This window comes from Zonotrichia albicollis, chromosome 22 (genome assembly GCF_047830755.1).
Source record: "Zonotrichia albicollis isolate bZonAlb1 chromosome 22, bZonAlb1.hap1, whole genome shotgun sequence".
In the NCBI taxonomy this organism is placed as follows: Eukaryota; Metazoa; Chordata; class Aves; order Passeriformes; family Passerellidae; genus Zonotrichia; species Zonotrichia albicollis.
In genome coordinates this window covers 2,191,705-2,207,223 of record NC_133840.1, presented here as the reverse complement: position 1 = coordinate 2,207,223, position 15,519 = coordinate 2,191,705, and the positions used below count along the sequence as shown (strand labels likewise).

Genomic DNA, 15,519 nt, shown 5'->3' with positions numbered 1-15,519 from the left:
TCTAGAAAGAAATTGCAGAGCTCAATATGAAACCAAGAAACCCACAAAAATTATATTTAGCTGCTCCCTATATTACACAGCTTTATCTCCAGGGAGTTTCTGCCATCACATCTCTAAAATGAGATTTCATGGGAAGTTCTGAAAGTCAAATAATGTCCCACCTACCAATGCATTAACACTGAATTAAGAGTCTCCCTTCCCCTACATATAATAATAGTGAATGTTCATCTGCTGAAAAAAGCAGATAAATTAAAAAGCACTGCAGTTTGTAAGAGAACACTGCTTGGGAAATAACCTTTGGAGGCACTGGAAAAACTCAGAGTTCAATCAACTTTATTTCCAGTACAAAAGCAATTAGATTTTTCCCATCAGAAATCAGATGAAGTAGTAAATTAGGATTTGCTGGTGATGGGAATTCTAAACTTGTGGCATAAATAGAATTTCCTTATTATTATTTTCAGCTACGGCCATCCATCTAAACCCCCATTCCAAGCACAATTTGTGAGAAAAAAGCTGCATTACAGAGTTATCACAGATATCTACATTTAATTTGAGTTTTCCTCCTCCTTTTTAAGCAAAATTTACTTTAATTAAGCCTTAAACAACAAACAATCAACCCACAAGAACCAACAAATTTGGCTCCTGTTCCATTCACCACAAACTCTGACTGTACTGAGAAATCTGATTTAAACAACTCCCAAACCATTTGCAGCCCTGCTACCCTACAAATATTTCTGTGTGTTCCACCAGTCCTGAGAAATCAAAGAACAGATAAAAATGCAAATTTTGAACTGTTTTTTGTGCTTGCACGGAAAATATTTTACATCTAATATTAATTAAGAATAAATAAGTTCAAAATAATTTTGCTTGTTATAATGCATCTGGAGTATCAAGAGTGGTTCCTGCAGCAACAATTTCAGTGAGAAAAAAGTTCAAAATATTTTCTTTCTGTTTCCTAACACAGTGGGCATTTTGAATACAGAGAAATACATTTCCTTTGTAATGAAAATACATTTCCTTTCACTTTACATGAGATAAATTTCATTTCCCAAGCACAGCTCTGCCTGCCTGGTGAGATTTTACTGAGGACCCTTCTCACTTTGACTCCTTCCCTGTGAACTTTCTTCTTTTTTCCTCTGTGATTTAATCTAAACTGGTTTAAGGTTAAGGTGAATATTAATTCCCAATAAATCCATGAAATAAAAAGGATGAGAACTGTAATTCCCAGAGAGCTCTGCAATGGCACCCAAGTCCTGCTCTGCTTCTTCTCCTTCCCTCCCTGCTGATCCAGGAGTAAATCCACCACACAGAGCAAGAGGGAGAAAGAGGAGATTAATTCAGGCCACAGATGACAAAAATCAAGACTGGGAATAATTTCTGAATACAGTATTGGCTCCCTAAAACCCAAGACTGTTTCCTAATTGGCATTACAGGAAATATTTGAAGAGCAAAGCTGCTGAACTGTGTCCTGCACACAGAGCTCCTTGCTCACAACTATCCATGGATCATTCCTGTTGATTCCTCCTTGGCAGCTCAAGTTTATTCCAACTGTCTGAAAAGAGTCTAAAACCTGAGATTGCCTCTGTCAGCACCTCCCTGATCAATCCCAATCCTGTGGATTCCTGTTCTGTTGAAATCCAAGGATATTTCCTTGATGGATACACAGGCTTGCACTTGGATCCAGGTTGGAAGCCTGGATCAGCCAGGAAAGTTGATTACAGAGTTATCACAGATATCTACATTTAATTTGAGTTTTCCTCCACTTCAGCCATCTCACTGTGCCTTCAGACGAGTCTGTTCAGCACAGACAGCAGGCAAGGAGAGCAGGTGGAATAAACAGAGATTTCTTCTAGCCAGAAACCAAATGCTGGCGCTGGAAATGAAATATTGGCATGGAAAAGACTCATGGGGGCATCCCTGCTGCTCCTCCGTGCTGGCTGAGAGCAAAGGACTGGGGACACAGAACAGGAACCAAATCCCTCCCCAAAACTGGGGAAGAAGCTCTTGATGGCCTCCCTGGCCCACAGCAGGAAACCTCACAAAATCCAAATATTCCTTCCCCCTCAGACTGCAGGTTTGGGTTCCTCCTCCTGCAGGCCCCATGGCCCCCAGCAGAAATTCAGGAGTTTTATGGAAAATGGCCCAAAGTTGCCCAATGTCCTGGTTCCTGGTTCCTGAGCCACGAGCATGGGAAATGCTGAGTGTTGGATCCAAATCCAAGAGCTCCTGGAGCCCAGGGTGCCCAAATCCCCCCTTCCAAAGCAGCCACCATGGGAAGGTCACGTTGTAAAGCCACTCCATTAAAACAGTAATTAAAGAATAAACATTAACCAGCAATTTTTCCTTAGGACTTTCTTACTTGCAGTTGGTATCATTCCTCCCAGAGCGAGCTGTACCTTATGGATCTGCACGTTTATCTTGATGAAAAATCTTTAACTTCTTGGTGTTCAAGGCAAGAAAAGCCCTGTCCTTCCATTGAGAGAAACCCTGCTCTCCCAGCTGCAGCAATCCTGTTATCCTTATTATTTATCCCTGACAAAAGTACATCGGGACACGGTAAAACTGCCATGAGAAAGGAAATCAACTTCTCCATGCTTTAATAAATGGGAATTTTTATTCTGTGTGAAGAAGAACAAAGATAAAACTCCATGTACAGCCTGCTAAACATTATCTAGCAGGTGAGTACTTGCAAACTGGATAGCCTTGATTGCTTGAATTTCAATCCTTGTTCATCACTAAGGCTTTCAGAAAATGCCAACAACAAACACTTTCTTAAAAAAGAAGCTGAGATGAATCCATGCTCAGAGCTCCAGCAGGGGAAGCTGTCAACTGGCCCCACTCCATGGGAATTAATGCAGAGGCATTGATTTGTTCTAGGCTAATGATAAGGGCTCTTGGTTTAATTTTAGGAGAAGAACTTTCATTTTCTGACTGGCAACCAGAGCTATTTATTACACAACCAGAAAGCCAAAGTTCAGCTTTGCAAGTGACTAATCAAAGCCAAGCCCTCCCCGTAGGAAAGGAGGGAAAACAAGTCTGGAATGGTCAACAGCAGTTTGCTAAAACAAAACCCAACTTCTGCCTCTCACCCCCTGCCTCCTGCCCACCCTGGAGCTGCTCCACCAGGATCTCAGGCCAGTATTGAAGGCAGTTTTCCAGAGGGATGAAAATCACAGCAATTCCAGGGATCACCCAGATCCTTCAAGGACACAAACCTCTCTCACAGCAACAGGAAACACACAAAAAAAAAAGACAGAAATTCAAACAAAACCACAACGACGCTGTTGAAAAGACAACAGGAAGACAAGGGAGTTGAACAAGCTGCTGCTGGTGTTCTTGTGCCTTATCTCAGAGGAATCCTGGATGATGAACATCACTGCAAGTGCCACAGCAGCCACCCTGTGCTGGCATGGACAAACTGCTCATCCCTGTCCCGGCCAGCAGCTCTGCGTCAGCACTGACTGCAATTCCTGGCACTCTGCATCCAAAGAGTTAAGCTGTAAAGATAAAAATCTCCACTTTTATTACTTTGCAGGGCTCCTACCAAACGACGATCCAGCTGTAATTGTAACATTCCAAGCTCTGGAGGTGCCAAGTTTTACTAACTATAATTTAACTGGTCCAGCTGATGCAGTCCAAATTCTTGTTTGGATAATCAGCCTTTGTTTAAATATGGACTTTCACAAAAAAAAAAAAAAAAAAAAAAATTAAAAAAAAATAGAAAGAAAGAAAGCCCAGGCCAGCATTAGCCTGCAGGCATGTCATGTGAGCTGATTACCCTGCAGCAGTAGCAGACACTCATGCACAAGAGGAGGATTATTGTGCCAGAATTACTGTTACGGTAACACAGAATCAGAGCTCCTCTGCCCCCAGCCCCCACCCTTCTGCTTTTCTTTCTTTTTTTTTTTCTTTTTTCCTCCCCCCTCCACAATTCACAAGTCTTCTTTCCAAGTTCAAATGAAGTTTAAAGGTGAAAAGGGCAAGAAAGTTTCATGACTGGCTGTTGAAAGAGGGAGAAATAACCAGGGTCTCCAAGTTTGCGTTTACTAAAAGCTCAACAATTTTGTATTTTGCTGCAATTCATAACTGCACAAATCCCTTTTGTTGGGTCTGTTTGGACTGAAATTAAACACTTGTTAATAATTTATAACTTAATATCATTAGAAAATAATAATAACTGTCAAGCAACTACATTCAATACATAAAGCAAGTTGAGTGGCTCGTTAGATTATTTGTCAAAGCAACAATTTCTATATATTTCAGCTTATTTCTACTGGGAAGAATGGTTAAAGAGCCACCCAGCTTGCTTGGAAATCATTTCTCCACCAGCTGGGAGCAATTCCCAAATTGCTGCACCTCAGCCACATCCAAGTGATGCTGGCTCCCTTTAAAAGCACTCCGGCCTGACTGCAGGAGGTGCCTTCAAAGGGCTGCAGGAGGGATGGCCAAGGGCCTGTGCTGCTCCCTGCCCACAAATGCACCCACGCTGCCCATGCTCTGCATCTGACATCTGAATGGAACTGAGACAGTGGCCAGCAAACCAACTGTCACAACGAGGCATTTGGGAAGAGAAAATTCTTAATGCTGTTGCTTGGTCAAGGAGCTGAGCTGCACAAAGCTGGGGCTGCCTTCCCCAGAGCTGAGTGCAAACAGAAGAAATACTTCTGTGTGTGTGTGTGTGTGTGAGGAATTTTGGGAGCAAACTCACTTGTCAAATGTCACAGGCTGTGGTTCTTCTTGGGAAGCCATGAGAGTGGCTTTTTGGAAAAACAGAAATGGAGAGTCCCAGAATGGTTTGGGTTGGAAGGGACCTTAAAGTCCACCCAGTGCCACCCCTGCCATGGCAGGGACACCTCCCACTGTCCCAGTGCTCCCAGCCCTGTCCAGCCTGGCCTTGGCACTGCCAGGGATGCAACAACCACAGCTTCCCTGGGCACCTGTGCCAGGACCAAGAATTCTTCCCAATATCCCATCCAACCCATGGGATCCAGTTTGGCATCAAAGCTCATCAGACATCTGACCTATTTTATCACTTTTCTCTCCATGTGAGCACCTGAAGCAATTCTGTTTTTGTTGCACATTAATCTATGAAGCTGAAAATATAAAATTTAAGTATACCAAGCAAGGAAGTTGGAAATTCAGATTAAAAACTTTATCTGAGTCAGTCTGCCCCGACCCTGGGCTTGTGTAAACTGATTTAAGGCAGTGGTGCCACCAGAACTGACATTAGTCAGGGGTCTGCTCTTGTTTCCATCTATTTACCTGAGATCATTTCTAATGTACTTACTGAATGAAAATTCTCCTTTTATTCCCTTCCAAACTCCTTCTGTTGTTTTTGTCCCTTCTGCCCCCTTGCAGAGTGAGGACTGCACACACACCCAGACAGAGCCACCTCCTCCCGCCCTTCACCCTCAGCTCTCCCCTCCTTTTCTTCCCATCATTTCTTCTCTTTCTTATATTCCTGCAATATCTTATATTCCAAGGAAGCCGAGGAAGGCTCCAAACACTGCAGTTATTTACAGCACAACAGCTCTCAAAATATTATTTCATTCACCTTGAGGAGCTGCCCAATGTCCTCATGCACAAACATGCTTTGGGGTCCTTTAAAGTGAGCATACAAATAGGAAAGGCAATAAGAGAAATGGTATTTTATTGAATTGACATTTAAAGTCTCCCATGCTTCTCCCAGAAATCCAATGGTGCCTACAGAGGAACCAGAAATGTCACTCTGGTTACTGACAGTTTTTCCTTATAGGCTGTAATTAACTTCTTTAATTCTCCAATTTTTAGTTAAATGTGGAAGGTTCCTTTTTTTTTCAAGGGTTTTTTTTTTTTTTTTAAGTGAAGGCTCTCAAACACATGGAAAAAATACAGGAATTGATAAAATTGATCTATAACATATTTTTACTTGAGAAAGGATTACAAGGTTGAATCTTAACATTATACACTTAAAACCATTTCTTGTTCCACTGCCTTTACAGTTCCAAAAAAATGTACATTTTGGAGACAAAGGCCTTTATCCTCTTAAGTGCTGTGGATTTCATGCCAATCTCCCAATATAAAGCAGACTTCAGAGTCAGACCCCAGAGAAATGGTCTCGGAAAGATTAGATTTTCCACCACAGAATAAAACCCTTGTGTGGGGAACCACAGCACTCCAACACCTCCTTCCTCCTGAGCTCCTGTCGGACAGGGAGGAGCCCCCAGCCCATCCCAATCCCCTGCTCCAAGTGGAAGTGGTTGGATCATTCCTCTGCTCTTGTGCCACTTTTTCCATATGCAATACACCCAGAATTGTCACATATCCCTGAAAATCAGGATTTTTCTACATTTTTTCCTTATTCTGTACCATTTCGCAACACGAAGTTTGCTCTTAATATTAGAGTACAAAGTGAATTCTGACTGGTGATGGAAAATAGACAAATTCAGTGTAAGGGGCACATGAAGAACATAATGATGAAAAATTCTTTTAAATCAGCAAGATATTTTTAAGAGTTGCCCATTAAAGGTGTGCACCTCTAATAGCAACATCATAATACATGAAATTAATGATGCCAAGCCAAATAAATACAAGAGGAAACTTAAATTTCTCATGAGGTAGAAAGGTATTTTAATCATATTAGAAAACCATTTTTAACCATATTAGAAAACACAGATTTTTCAGGGTATTTCAAACCCAATTGCCAGTAATAAAATAGGACAAGCAAGGAAAAGAGAGAAATATAGATTCAATACAATGTAGCTCCTGAGGATTCAATTTTAACACCACCAGAAAAGAATGAATTCAAGAATCAGAATGTAGTCAGCTCAGGATTGGTGACTGCAGATGGGAACTTTCTTGAGAACACACAGTTTAAATAATTCTAGTTAGGATATTCTGTGATTAAATGCTCCTCCAATTTTTGAGTACATCACTTTTTTCCCTACCGGCTACTGTGATACAAAAGACATCTCCTGCAAACACTGGTAAAAAAAAGAAAAGTGCAAGTAAAAGCCATTTAGGTTTCCAGCAAAGACATCAAAGCAAAGCAGCTAATGGACATCCAGGGTAGTCAAATCACTCCTGCAAAATCCATTAGTTACTAAAAGTTCTGGAGGGCTCAGTTTTTACAGTAAAACCTGTAAAAACTCAGTATCCAGTTTCTCTGTTGGGACACTGAGGTGTGAAGATCCAAACGATGCTGGAACTGAACTTGTATATTTGAACCTTTTGAACTCCAGCTGCCCTTCATAAATTACTTTACCACCAGCTTTAACACGTTCCTGACCCACCGTGCAAGAAAAGGGAGGAACCATTAAAAACCCCTGGAAATGGAACTGAACTTTCCAACACTTGCAGTGGAATTTGTCTTGGTTCAAGAGACAAGCACCTACGGCAGGGCTGGGGAGGAGGAGGAGGAGGAGGAGGAGAAGCTTCCAGATAGAGCAGTGAAATTCCATCTGTGCTCAGGCCATGGAAACAGAGTGGCCAAGCCCCCTTTTCAGCCCAAAGTGGCTGAAATGGCCCAGTCAGGACAGGGAGCTGCTCCTTCCCATCTGGAAATGCTTCACAGGGAAGCAAACCCCACAAACTCCCCAGAATTTTGTTTTGCACCTCAGGATTGGATGTGCTGCCCTGGATGGGCAGGATTTTGGGATGCAGAGGGTTCTCATCACACCCCATCCACAGGGAGACAGATTCACCCTTCCCCTGAAGGAAGCTCAAATATTTAGAGTTTAGAAACGAATCCAACTCCAAGACAATGGCAACAAAGATTCTTCATTACTTTAAGGTGAATTAAACTGCAGGACAGCAGCTCAAAAGCTCAAACACAACATTTCCTGCTTTCCATGGGAAATGAGGACAACCACTAAATACAAGAGGAAACTTCCTTAAACTTCTCATGAGATGGAAAGGGATTTTTATCAATCACCCTCATATTAGAAAACACAGATTTTTCAGGGCATTTCAAACCCAATTGCCAATAATAAAGAAGGACAAGCAGCAGGTCCCCCCTCATTATCTTTTAGACTCAGTGTGTTTACAGACAGTTGGTCACTAAGATGTTGGGGAAAAATTTAAGGTTTTAAGTCCAGAAGAATGGAAAGGCCTTTCCCAAAAGGACAGCACATTATCCTATAACCAAACCAGGTATTCCTTCCTCCTACACCTTTCCCTGCCTGCAGAGAGCTCAGCATCAACACAGAATCCAAACCTCCACACGAACTCTTCAGCCCCAGCCCTGCTTGCAGAAGGATTTTTGGGCTCAGCAAAGTCACCAATTTTTTTCCCCACCTGAGATTTGTCATTTACAAATTAGAGAACTGTCCATCTTAGAGGAATGTGCTTTCAATGGGTCAGCTAATATAAAAATATTGCTTTTCTCTTTGGATGATGATGCTATCACATTAAATCTGGACACTGCATTTCACGTTCTCTTTAAAATGATCTTGCTAAGCAGCAAAGGGACCCAGCAGCTCCCATTTTCAGGTCACCTCAGGTCTCCTGAACAAACTGTGCCCCAGGGTTTCAGTGAAACTCAGGAATTCCAAAAGCAAAGCACATTGCCCTTAGCACACAAAATGCTTCTGATTCGCAGAATGACACAAATGTACAAGAAAAAAAAAAAAGGATGTCTGATTATTTTTTGTAATGGATGGCTTTTAGATGGGCAGAACACACTCAGGCATTTCTTAAAGCCCCAACCACGGGTGATTTCCAACAAAGGCCTTGTGTGAAGTGCTGCTTGCTTATCACAAAGACTTGGAAAAAGAATTTTCAGGGGCTGAACTCTGAGTTTTAACCCTGGACAAAGAATCAGATGCTGTACAAGTGTGTGCTCCTTAGTCCTGTGGTGCTGCCACACTGCTGATCTTGAATCCTTTGGATTGATAAATTTGTGTGAAATTATTTAACATTTCAAAAGAAAATAAATAAAAAAGGAAAATGACACAACTTTCTGAGTAAAGTCCATGGCACAGTTTGCCTGCTTAAGGAATAAGATACATGAAATCTTATTAAAAGCGGGCTTGCAATTTATGAAATTACCACCTCCATTAATTACAACTCCTAATGAGACATTACAATGAACCATGTGGACAGTCCAATTCAGATGAATAACACAGATGTTTAAAAAAAAAATAAACCACTGAATCTCACATAATTGAACCTGTTTTACTTCCCACTTGCATGAAGAAACACTTGTGGTTTCTCCTTCCCTGTCCCCCAGCACAGACTGCCTTTCTTTCCCTGCCTTCCCCCTTGGAAATGAGCTGGGGATCATTTACAGACTTCTGAGCTTTGCTGGGGCACTTTCTGAGGATCCCTTTGCAAAGTGGGACCACATTTCAAACCAGAGGGACGCAGGTAGGAGCCTTGAAAAAACAGGCCAGCAGCCAGAATGGTCATCAGTAATTTTTGTTTAAATGTATTAACAACATAATTTAGAGCATTCACATCATGCAAACATCCCCCCTCTGCGCACGGGGATCTGCACTCATTACATCTCATCAGCCAGGAAGGACCCACATTTCTGACATCAAACCAACAGCAGGCAAGGTCCCAACCCCAAATGCCAGCAGTAACCCCTGTGCCCAGGGCAGTCCCACAGAGGCACAGCCCAGCTCTCAGCGCTGGGAAATGCCCAGGCTGATCTCCTCTAAGACAGGCTTCATCTGCTGGGGGGCATTGCCAAATAGCAGAGATCAGTCCTGCCTGATGCAGAGGTTAAGTGATAAGAATAACATTACATAATGTACAACAAAATGTTAATTTACAAGACTCAAATGGAGGCCGGGACACACCAGCCCCTCGATGAGAGGGCACGGACGAACCAGAGAGGTCTCAGAACATTTCTGTCTCTTGGGCCATTTTTGGTTTATATATTTTGTTTCACTCGTTGATAATCTTACAGACAAGGGAAACCATGCTGCTGGGCAAGTACTAAATCACACCAAAAGAGCTAAGGTTTTTAGATGAAACAAGAAGCTGATTACACATGCACTGAGTATACCAGTCACTAAGCGTTTCTGGATTGCAGGGATAAGATACTCTCTTTGCTTATTACTGCCTCCTTGATCCAAAGAGATTTAAGCAACTGTTTTCAATTAGATGTTTTTAAGCTAGTAAAACTACATCCATAAAGACATATTTATAGAACAACTTAAAACGAGAAGAATTAAAACGACTGCAAAACTGATGAATTCCATTCCCCCACCAACCCTCCCCCCCCACCCCGAATCATTTACTGACCATTAACGAGCAAAAAGCACTGCAATTTTAAGAATTAATCCAGTGTTGCAAAATTAAATCAGATACACTAGGAGGGATAATGACAAACTGGTGGCTCCAGCGTTGTCAGTTTGCGGGTGATACAAGTTCAAGTCGTCTGTGCTAGTGGTCACTCTGTTGGAACAAACATGAACATAAAAGGGAACATTAAAAGTGCAGCAGCACCAACTGAATCAATTCTGTCACTGAGGGTGCAGGCTCACAAGTGGCACAGGGTGAATATTTTGTGATGCATTTTGGAAAGGAGCTGCCCAGTTCCACAACTGTGAGATCTCAGTATATGTTAATAAAGGAAGAGGCAGCAATGGAAATAAATGAAGGGACAGGATCCTCATTTCCCTCTGAATTCCAGAGCACAGCAGCCTGGCAGTGTGGCTTTGCCACACATGACTGCTTCCAGCCCCAGGAACCCATGAGGAATATTCTGAGAGCTCCAGGAACAAAACTGAGCTTTGATAGTTTTCATCCGACAGCTGCTTACACAGAATTTGCCTAAAACGCTCTGCAGCATGTGACTGGAGCTGGAAGAGCAGGATGAGCCCCTGGAGAGCACAGGGCCATGGCAGAGCTCTGGGATGGTCACAGCCACAACAGGGACACCCTCAGCTCTGCCACAGCCTCCAGCTGCTCACTGACATCTCCCTTTTGTACCTGCCTGGCCCACGCTGCAGGTAAATACCTGGAAAGGAAAGCCCCACTCCAGTCCTGCCTCTCCTGCTGCCAAATCCATCTCAAAAAGCTCAAGGCATCCTAAATTTTATCTTCCCTACAAGCTCAATTTGTTCCCACCTAAGCACATCATCATGAAAACAACAGTGGAGTGACTTGGAGATTCAAACACATCACTTCAACAGATATTTTATACATTTAACACGCTTCAGAATCTGGCCATAAATACAAATGGATGTTATAAAGCAGGACCCAGAGCCTCAGTCTGTCACTGTGGTCTTGGCCTGGGCACCCGGGGTGATGGGTGCTGTGCCCTGGACCTGAAAACCTCAGGGAAGCACAAGAGACATTTGATTTTCCCTCTTTTTTTTTTTTTTTAATTTGCAGTTTACATTTTCTCCATGGGCAACATAAGGAAATTTCAGCCATTATTTTGGGTGATTGAACCCAGAGTTACACACAGGGTATGTTTTTAAGGGAACTCTTCAACCCTGAAGGAAGGAAGTGCCCTTTGGCAATGCAGCACCTTGCCTGGCCCCAGACAGGTGGGATAAAAACTTATTTGGGAATAAAGGAAAGGACACAGGGAGGATTCAAGCAGTGACCTAACCTGTGCTGGTTTCTGTTCCATGATGTTCAAGAAAAGCTGCAGTGATGAATTCATCCCTTAAATCTCTGTAGGGATCCTGCACAGCCCAAACCCACAGGCCAGGCAGATCCTCACACATCCTCTGGAACCACTTTGTGCATCCAGATCAGCCTTGGGGTCACTGAGGTTGGGAAAGACCTCCAGGACCATGGAATCCAACATCAGAGGCATCATTACACCAGATTCCCCCTTCTGAATGAATGTCTCTGACCCTCTGACTTTTAATTGGTTTTGATCATGTTTAGAATGTGTTAAGAAACAAGATTAGAAATATTAATTTTTGTTTATGGGAAATTCAGGAATGATCAGGTCAAACCAATGCCTTTCATCCACCAAGGCTCTTTCTGCTGGTGTGAGCAAAAGCTCCAGGATAAAACCAAAAGCCAAGTTTCATACAATTACATCCAAATTGGCAGAGCCAATCTGTGAGATAGAAGTGAACATAAAAGCAAGTGAAATAACACGGACAGGGAGGCAGCAAACAACCTTGCCTAAGGCACAACACTAATGCCAGACTAACTTCAAAGCAGCCACTGAACCAGCACAGGTGACAAACAATCTGCATAAAAATAAGTCTAAAGCAGCTCTGGCTCCTTTCTTTCCATCCCTTCTGCTCTTGCTCATTGCAACTCTTTTATTTTAATTTTAGACATGGAACAATGTGTATAAATGAGAATGAAGCATTTTGGCTACAAGTTTCCTCAAATAAACTCAGCTAAGAGAAGCCCACCACGTCCAAAGCTTTACTCTGCCTATTTCTTTTTTACTCTGCCTATTTCTTTTTGTTTTGCTCATTGTAATTTATAATGAACCTCTTCCACAGTAAGCTGACTCAGGGAAAAACCACTCTGAAAGGCATCAGCTACTGATGAATTGTTTTTATTAATTAAGTTAGAGAAACAAAAACCACAGTGGTTTTCAGTGCTGCAACTTGCAGCAGAACCCACAGGCTTGGAGGCAGAAAGTGTGAAAATCACAGCTCTGCTCTGAACATCTCCATTTCTCCACTGAGGGGCTGAAATTCCAGAGACAAGGGGTTTGTTCCTCTCTCTTAACCTAAAGATTGGGTCCTTTGAGCAGCTGCTTTGCACTGAAGAAAGCACCACAAAAGCCACTGCCTTTACTGCATTAAAAGCTGAAATAATGGGTATTAGCAGAAGTGGCTTTTATATACCCTGATATTTGAGAGGTTCAGCCTGCACGGGGCTTTGCTAGAGAAGAGTGGATGGAAGAATAGAGTCAAGAAAAGCATTTAATCCTGCTGACTTCCAAAGACCTTTGGATTTTCCTTTTAAGTTTTAGCAGCCAGGAGATTCAAGTTTTATTTTCCCTCAGAGGCTGAGGACATTGAGGAGAATCTCTGGGTTTTGGGCACCCCTTGGTCCTGGGACATCACATCAAGGAAGGTGAAGTTCTCTTGCTGGGATTTCTTCCCTTAAACATGCAGTTGGTGGAAAAATTAATAATTTTCAGTAATAAAACTTTGGGATTCCCTTCTTTAAGCTAGAATCCTCTTTGAATAGTGACATTTTACATTATGAGCCTCTACCTTTGGCCATCAGCTCTTCTCCTGCTCACTTACTCACCACTATTTTATCCAATCTCACACATCTGTCATGGAAAGAAACAAAAATACCCTAAAATTGCACATGCAATCAAAAGCAAGCTTATTCACACGGTTAGGACATGCTTCTTCATGCACTGCTGGTTACTGGAAGGTTTAACTTTTGTTAGAGGATAGAAATAAAACAAAACAGGAAAGTGGATATTTTTCTTACTTATTTCAAGTGTACATATTTTGGGTAATTTTATTTTTTCCCTGTGACACAGAATAGAGACTCTTCTTGGAGACTGTTTTAGCCCTCAGCGTGTTTTCCACCAAGAATGCAAAAAAGAAACACTTTTGCTGGAGAAGTCATGGAAACTGCTAAATTGAAGACACAAGCCCTCATTGAAAACCTATAATTTTTTAATTAAATTTACATGTCAGTGGATCTTTTGAGCTCGGCCTGTGTGTTTGTTATAATGTACATTTCTCGTGCTTTTTCCCATGGGTGTTTCTGCGCTATTTCCAAACTGGGATTACTCAAGTTGAAGTGTGATAAAGGGCACATTATAGTTATATTAAGCAAAATAGGGAGGAGAAAGCTTTTCCATAGTGCAAAGAAAGCCTCTCCAAGCCTCATTTCTGGTAACAAGCAGAGCAAGGCAACCACTCAGCTAGAAACTGCTGCCATCAAACCAAGGCTTTGTCCTGAGCAAAGGGGGGATTTATTCCATCCTATCCTGTTTTCTGCTGAAAATTAAAGGTTGTTTGCTTCAGAATTGTTAAATCTCGCTCTGGGGGTATAACAAAAACACGTTGTGAGTAACAGAACCAGGAGGAGCTGTGTGTTGTCATTGGTGCTGTTTGGGGGAGGCAGAGCAGGGGGTGAGGAGGGATTTGGGTTCCCTGCCCTGCCCAGAGGTTTCACAGCTGCCCTGGAAGATGCAGGAGCTGCTCAGGAGCATTTGTCAGCAGCGCTGCAGCCACAGGGCCAGGCAGCAGCTGCATGGGGAAGGGAAGGGAAGGGAGGGAAGGAAAGGAGGGCACGTCGGCTCAGAGCTGCAGAAAAGGTTTTTCACAGCAGCTATTTGCAACCCTCCAAGGAGCTGCAGAGGCTGCCCATTAAAACCCTGTTAAAACACTTCTGATGTTGTCAGCAGAGGAGAGCTGGAATAGCACAGTGATCACTGAGATACGATCTGCCTCAAGCAGTTCAGTGGTACTGTCAATAATATGAGCAAGAAGGTACAAGATGAGCAACAACCTAATTCCTGCATCAAAATTTCATAAACTCCCTCAGCTGGCAAACGCTGGAGATGTGGGCAAACACAGGGCGGCCAATAAACCACCCAGGAAAGATGACCTCAGGTCTGGAACCTTTCCCAAAAGCTTTGAAGCTTTAAGTTAATTTACACTTTGAAAGCAGAGCAGGGTGATGCTGAGGGGAAGGCAGGGGGTGAGGTGATGCCTCTCCCAGCAGAGCTCCTGAGCTGCTCCTCAGAGCCCAGGGAAAATACACAGCACCACTTCCAGGCATTCACCCTGCCAAATATCCCAGCACAGAGTTTCTCCCCACTTTTCCCTGCTTTAATTTTTATTTTCAGTATTAATTCCTTGGGATCATTTTTGCAAGTGTAGTTTTAGCAGGTAGGAAAACTTGCCGCTTCTTGAGGAAAGCTCCTTGTTTGAAAACAGTGAGTAAAACTGTGAGTAATGCCAGCAGGATCACCTCCTGCTCTGCTACTCCGTGCTGGTAAGGGCTACTCACAGTGAGTAATGGCTGCAGAAGCAGGGCCAAGGTGAAGAGTTATTTATAATGCAGTAGCCACTGAGTAAGAGCTCAGCTATGAATTCACTGCTCTGGCTACAATTTCGTGAGAAAACAAACAGAGCCAGCTCCTGGTTTTCCAGTTTTAAAAGTTACACACACAGAAATTACTCAGGAAGGATTGGGGTGGTTATTTACAAAGCAGCCATAGCAGGGATCAGGTGGATGTAGGACAAGCAGGGATGCTTTAATTCCTTAGGTGCTTCCTCAGGGTGGCTGTGGCAGGCAGGGAAACTCCTAAACTTGACTTAAACCAGTCTCAGATGTTTTTATGCAATAAATTTCCACTGCAGAAATCCAGATTTCTTGCTGCAAATCAAGCAAAGACTCAGACTGTCACCTGCTTAGCAGAGCTGGGGTTAGGGGTCAGAAAAATCCCTTTTTAATAGGAAGTGACTGTGCCCCGGGTCTCAGAACCCACTCCTGCATCTGCACACATCCAGCATGCTCAGCAATATTTCTGAATTGTTTCTGTCAGCCCACAATGAAGCAAAGGAATTGTAAAATAGTAACATATTGGGGCATTAATTAAAAAAAAAAAAAAAAAGGATTGGGAAA

The 15,519-nt window shown here is 42.7% G+C and overlaps 1 protein-coding gene across 10 annotated transcripts in view; it reads right to left on the bottom strand.

The window, feature by feature from the left end:
* Window positions 1-15,519, bottom strand: part of BCAS3 (BCAS3 microtubule associated cell migration factor) — a 306,177-nt gene that overhangs the window by 93,706 nt on the left and 196,952 nt on the right. The window contains exon 24 of one of the 10 annotated variants that reach the window (XM_074557126.1): window positions 9,384-10,383. The exons of the other annotated variants lie outside the window; for them this stretch is intronic. Within the exon in view, the coding sequence (XP_074413227.1) occupies window positions 10,379-10,383 (5 nt within the window). The 3' untranslated portion in view covers window positions 9,384-10,378. Of the gene's footprint in view, window positions 1-9,383; window positions 10,384-15,519 lie in introns of those variants that run through there. 10 annotated transcript variants of the gene reach the window in all.